The following is a 6,367-nucleotide window of genomic DNA, read 5'->3' as shown; positions in this document are numbered from 1 at the left end:
AGCACCCAGATCTGTTTGAGCATTTGTTTGTAGATAAAGTAGGAAGTGTAACCTCTGATTTTGTGAAAAATCTACTGCAATTGCCTGGTGAAGATAGCAGCAGTGCCCCAAAGAGGTCCATTCGGATGCTTCTTTCATTTCTTGACAACGCTGAAGTGAGCGATTTGAAAGATTTTCTTCAGTTTGTTACCGGTAGCTGCCCTGTCACTAGTAAGATGGCTCCTGGTTGCATTCGGGTCAGCTGTGTTGATACAGAATCGTTTTTTGCATCCACATGCCTCCTGGAACTAAAAATTCCCACCAATTTTTCAAATCTTGCACATTTCGATGGAGCCTTACGGGCAGTGATTAGGGGAAGCACCTTCAACACAGCCTGAGTTGTTTAAACATAATATTGTGCTTCACCCAATGTTTCAATATTTATCTTTGGGAATTTGTTTCAGATATATATGGTTGTTATAGTCCTGTTGAGTTGTGGTTAAAATGTGTGGTTGGGTGGTTCTGCAAGGAAGTGAAGTTAACCACTTGAACGTAACATTCCTTTGCAAGTCTCTCAATCTCAGTATTGTCAGGTTCGTTTTGATAAAATTCCATGGGTGTTCATTTCCTCCTATTTGAAACTTTAACCATCCTTGTTGGTGCTGATTGCAAAACAGATTCACTGTACATGTCACGCACACTATAATGATAACATGATTAATATCAGTTGTGCCACATTTTAGTTGACTGTGAATTCAATTATTATCATTACAAACCAGCAGCACTGTCAACTGTGGTCTAGACTACTTTGAGCTGATTTTGATTTTTTCAGCTCTCAAATTTCCAAATTAATAGGAATAGTTCCTATAAACTGTTCAAATTATGTGATGATTCAGCTATTGTAGCTATTAAAATACTTGTTGTTATTACATTGCAAGGTCAAAAAAAAATTGCGCCACTTTCTTCACCAATTGAAAGTAAGCCCCCCCCCCCCCCCCCAAAAAAAAAAAAACAACAACAACAACAACAATTACTCACAGTTTCCTGCGCTTGGCGGCATTTACATATATTTGCTACTAGTTCTAATTGGTTAATTGAGTTTTCAGTGTCCGTTGTGATTGGTCTGATTAATTACTTGATTTAGGTTTTTACGACAGTCATTTGAAAACCGCTCTATGACATGGAACTGTGAGGTGGCATTATATTGCGATAGCTGGTCCTAATTATGTAAGTGATCGACCTTTCTTCATATTTGCTATCTGCCATTTTGTAGACTAAAATGTTTTAATCGTTATGTTCAGGTTAGACTATTAAAAATTTAAACAATTATTAGCACAAGAGAAAGTAAAATTTATATATTGAAATACATAAACTGCGTCACAATGTTCTGTTCGTCAGTTAAGGGTGAATACCCTGTAACATCCTGTAGTCCATACTCCACTACGCGACGCCTCAAAGTCCAACGTGCTACTAGAAACATTCTGGCTATTTCAGTCCAGGGAAGGCCCAATGAGCGAAGATTGACCAGCTCGTCTTCTGGTATTTCAAGCCTTGGTCTACCTCTATCCCCATTTCTTTCCACTGTTGGACCGACTAGCGAAAACAGAGCGAGATCGGTACACCTCGAATTAATCTGGACTGCTTCCCGACAGTCAGTATCAGGTGTTTCCCATAATGTTTCACTTTCGTCAAGGACGTCAAGTATTGCTCCAAAAATAAGTTCCCAATCAGAGACATCATATACTTCGGTCCGTTCACCCGCATCCGCCATTTTGATAACGAAAGCGCAGGCTCTGGGTACGAGGTCATTTTATATCACGTGGTGCGCGCAAGATGCGATGCGCAGAAATTGCTGAATGGAAATATATCGTGAATTTTGCACCATTCGGCGTACTTTGAATGTGAAGCGATACAATAGCTGAATGTGAATGAAGTTAAAACTACTGAACGAATACAAATCTTGAATGTGAACCAATATTGATCCAGAATATAGATATAAATGCTGAATGTGAACGGTTTTATTTGTTAATCAAAATATTAATCGTGAATGTGAATGAATATTGAGTTGCTGAATTTTGCACCATGTCGCCATCCATAGACTTCCAGTCTGGATACATACTGAATGGGTTCGCCACTGAAGACAGTTGGCTCAGGTACTGGGAGACGGCTTAAACTAATTGAGTCAGTTATTGCGGTGATAATCGCGGCGGTACCGTCTGCCTTTGGTGTTGAATCTTGGCAATCAGAGGACCGGCGTTGATCGACTTGACCATGTGGGAGTTGATTGCTTTCATCGAAAAGGTACAACTGATTTACTTGCTGAGAGTGCAAATTGGACTGCGGTAGCGGTCTGGGAGCATTTACAACTGTCATCGAATCTTTGATCGGTATAGGCTGAGGGAACGATGTTGGAGTTGTCTCACGGTTTGTCTGTAGAGTTGGAGGTATGTGTAAGATATGACCTTCAATGGAATCCACGTTGCCTTCCGGTTATTCGACTTCTTCATATACCATTAACTTGGCTCTTGCTATCTCTATCTGTTTCTTCACTTCCATCGGTTCCAACTCCAGTTTTCTCCGCGCGAGTTCGTTCTCAATTCTTGCTGTTTCCGCTCTGAGTTGCGCTTCCATATTCGCCGTTTCTTCTTTATACTTCGCTTCTTCTTGTAGAGCGTCGAACTCGGCTTGTTTCGCGGCCAATTCTGCAGCTGCATCAGCCTTCTTTAAGTCGATGAAGGATGTCCTTGAAGATCTGCTGCCCTTTGACCTTGCGGATGCTTTACTGCAGACTGAGCTTTTGTCCTCACCGTTGCGTGACTGTTCCTTTCTGAAGGACTGTCGAGCGATCTGCTGTTGAAGATTGCGAGTCTCTGTGTCGCAGGTGTCCACCATGCGGAGGATTTCTTGTCGTGGTAGTCGTACTTGCCGAAGCTTCTCGTAGACTTTGTGGACATCTTCACAGTGAGTCTGTAGGTTGGAGATCTTTTCGTTTTTCTCCCCTTTTGATGTTGATGCTTCACTGGCCAAGAACGTTTCGATTAGCGTGACTTCTTTTTTCCATGTTTCGTAAACTCCGTTGAATTTCTTAAGTAGGCGATCTTCTTCTTTTTCTTTTTCTTCGCGGCGACATTCTTGATACGCCTGACCCTTTTCGGTTAAGGTTCGCTCTCGATTACTTCTTTGATGTTCTTCGTGTTGACTTTCGATTGAATCCGTGAGCTGATCTTCATTTTCCTTGTTGACCGATAACGATAGCGCAAGCGGCTCCTTAACGGGGATTTCTGAATCGGACATTTTACGCTAAATATACGCTTAACCTTCTTAACCTTAAATATAGTAATAGCACAGTCGACTTGTATTAGAATAATTCGAGCGAACGAACTGTGCGATGTTTTTAAAATGTACTTACTAATAGTAAAATGTACTGAGAATTAATAAATGGGAAATAAATATGCGACAAACCTTAAATTACTCTCCCAAGTTACACTAAATAAACTACTTCAAGATCTGTTTCTTTCTACGGTAGTAAGGCTTCTTAATTTCAATAGTGTCTCTTAGAATTCAAACGTTTCAACGTAAATAAAGACTTCTTTAACTTATAATATACTGTATTTACTGCGAAATCCGCGTGCGAAACGTCGATTCTTGACCTTTGGACTTGTTTACATCGCTTCACTCGGCTGGTCACGCGCAATCATCTCGATGGTCGACCTGGTAACGCGCCATCGCCACCGACGTAAATTTGCGTCTTGATTTTTTGGTGTTGCGGCAAGTTCTCACTGTCGCTCCAGCGATTCGTAACGAACACAGTCTCTTGTACTGATGTTTCCAGACTTTATTAAACTTCAACTTGTCTCTCAACACCGTGAGAACTAAAGATTAGCATGTTTACAAATTACTCAACTGTACAAGATTACGCGGAGGAGAAATAATTGCTACGCTAAACAAAAGGTGAAAATTACAGTTTACCAAAATGGATAAAAACAACTAAATGAAAACGCTACATACAGTGACATTGACTTGCGTTAATATAAATGAAAATAAAAAAACAATACAAAGCAACAAAACTTAAGTTACAAGCGTCGCTAAGTACGCGTACGCTAATTGAAACATTAACTCGTAATAACAAAAGCAGCGAAAATATTTACCTTGGTACTGCCTTCGAATAACTGGAACGATAGTTTCTACTGTAGCTTGGTGAACTTTAGCTTGAAGTTTCTTGAACTTTCTTGCACTTTCTTGCACTTAAAACCTTAACTTAACTTGGACTTTTAATAACTTCTTGAACTTGCTTACGACTTGTGACTTGTGACGAAAAACTAAAACAGTTTGACTTTTTACTTAACTTGCGCTGTCGCGTGCCCTGTCGTGATCGTGCTCTCAATCTTTGGTGGACGGTTAATCAGTCCAGTTCCTAGAAAGGGAAAGGGTCCTTCCCGTTCGACTTTCATGGTAAACACCAAGGATTGAGAGCAAGGTCTACATCAAAAGAACTAACACGGGTCTCCTTCTGCATTTCCAGAGTCATGTTGACATTAAGTACAAGCGCAGCCTAGTTAACACCATGGTGGATCGCGCTTATCGATTATCTCCTAACTGGTCTTTCTTCTCCGAGGAATGTGACCGCCTTAGAGGGGTTTTTCATAACTTGAAATACCCAAGGCCACTGTTTGAAACTACAATCAAGGATTTCATCTGCAGAGCCCTGTCCATCACCAGACGTACCATCGGAGATTGTGAGATTAGTGTTACCCTTCAAGGACCGGTCGTCAGCTAATCATGTTAAACAACAACTGAACAGTCTAAGCTCGAAGTTAAGCGTGACTGTCCAACCAGTGTTTGTTAGCCCTAAGCTCGAGCAACAACTTAAGCAACACGAAATTAAGCCCCCTATTGTTAACCAACAATGTATCGTTTATGAATTTAAATGTGACCTGTGTGATGCAGGGTATGTGGGCTATACACGTGGCCACTTACACGAACGCGTAGAAGGGCACACCAGAAAATCATCTTCTATTTACAAACACTACAACCTCCAACACAATAGTGAAATGCCTGAACGCTTCATCGAGCAATTCAACGTCATCGCGAAATGTAGCGGCAAATTTGATGGCCTCGTTAAAGAAGTGCTGTATATTCGCATGCGTAAGCCAACACTGAACGTGTAAACGGATTCCATCCGCGCCAAGGTGTTTGTTTAAGCCGTTCATTCTAATTTATGCTTTTCTTGTACCTTTCCTTATTTGCATGTTTTTAAACTAGTCTCTTGATAATGGAGTCACGATGACCTCGAAACGTCGAGTAATAAATATTTCCTGGTTTTTTCGAAATTTTTAAGCTTCCGAAATTTTTACAGTATAGTATGAAACTTTAAAAGTAGTTTCTGGGCGACGGCATCACATATTTCAAGCCAATATACATGATATGGCTGGAATTCGGATTAGGCGGCTTTGCTGAGTCGTTCTTTTTATCACTGGAAAGGAAAATATTTGTTTCTTTTATGATAGACAAAAACATACATCAATTCCATTATTTTCTCGTTGGTGTATACGGCTGTAAAACCTTGAAGGTACAGCAAAACTATCATTTTCACCGATTTTATTTCAGTCTAATTCATTTTTTAAGTCGTAAATTTACTTAAGGCATGTCGCAGCGCAGTGTCCGAAATGTTTGTCCGAAAATTGTCCGAAATGAGGGAAAAGTGTCCGAAAATTAAACGTTCGAAATAAAACGTCCGAAATTTTAACGTACGAAATTTTTTGCAAGTAATGTAATTTTTCAACGCGTTACCGAAGTTAAGCATTTGAATTTTACCGGATTTCTTGTCTGTAACGGCCGATTTTGGGGGGGTGGTCAGATCTCGAAAACTATAAGGTGTTTTAATATAATAATATTGACTTTCAACATCACTGACCGAAAGTAGAAAATAGCTAGAAAATGAAGGAAATCGGCCAACCCTCATCCGTGACGCCTGCCCGGTTTTCTCAGAAAATGGCTCTTAAACGCCGGGGAACCCCGTGGCAAACCAGTTACCTCACTGATTGCTCTGTTGCCAGCAGGGTTGTGGAGACGCGGGTTCGATTCCCACTCACGGCATATGTTTTTGTTGTTTTTTTGTTTGTTTGTTTTTTGTTTTTCATTCAAAAAAAAAGATCAGTTAGTAGTTCGCTGTCGCTATTTCTTTCATTGTACTATTTAATATTTCTGTAGCAAAGTGTTGTGTATCACAGTGCATCACAGTGCGACTTCGTCGCATGCGACAAGCTTACGACAGGCCTACGACACGAATTGTTTCGTGTAAATCAAACCTACAACTCGCTAACGACTGTTGTGCCCGTCACAAAAGATGTCGTAGCAATTTTAAAACATGTCTCAAAATCCCACGACA

General features: G+C 40.4%; 1 protein-coding gene and 1 pseudogene across 1 annotated transcript; one reads left to right on the top strand and one right to left on the bottom strand.

Moving 5' to 3' along the window:
- Nucleotides 1-2,127: 2,127 nt before the first annotated feature.
- Nucleotides 2,128-4,350, bottom strand: LOC146464214 (uncharacterized). The gene is made up of 3 exons (XM_085130045.1): nucleotides 4,128-4,350; nucleotides 3,691-3,851; nucleotides 2,128-3,659 (listed from the first exon to the last, which is right to left on the bottom strand). Exon 3 carries the CDS (start codon nucleotides 3,271-3,273, stop codon nucleotides 2,470-2,472), a length of 804 nt encoding a protein of 267 aa, XP_084986171.1. The 5' UTR covers nucleotides 3,274-3,659; nucleotides 3,691-3,851; nucleotides 4,128-4,350; the 3' UTR covers nucleotides 2,128-2,469.
- Nucleotides 4,351-4,444: 94 nt separating this feature from the next.
- Nucleotides 4,445-5,299, top strand: LOC146464213 (uncharacterized; annotated as a pseudogene).
- Nucleotides 5,300-6,367: the final 1,068 nt, after the last annotated feature.

Source organism: Pavona decussata, unplaced genomic scaffold (genome assembly GCF_977016875.1).
Source record: "Pavona decussata unplaced genomic scaffold, jaPavDecu1.1 SCAFFOLD_167, whole genome shotgun sequence".
Classification (NCBI taxonomy): domain Eukaryota; kingdom Metazoa; phylum Cnidaria; class Anthozoa; order Scleractinia; family Agariciidae; genus Pavona; species Pavona decussata.
This window is presented reverse-complemented; position numbering and strand designations above follow the sequence as displayed.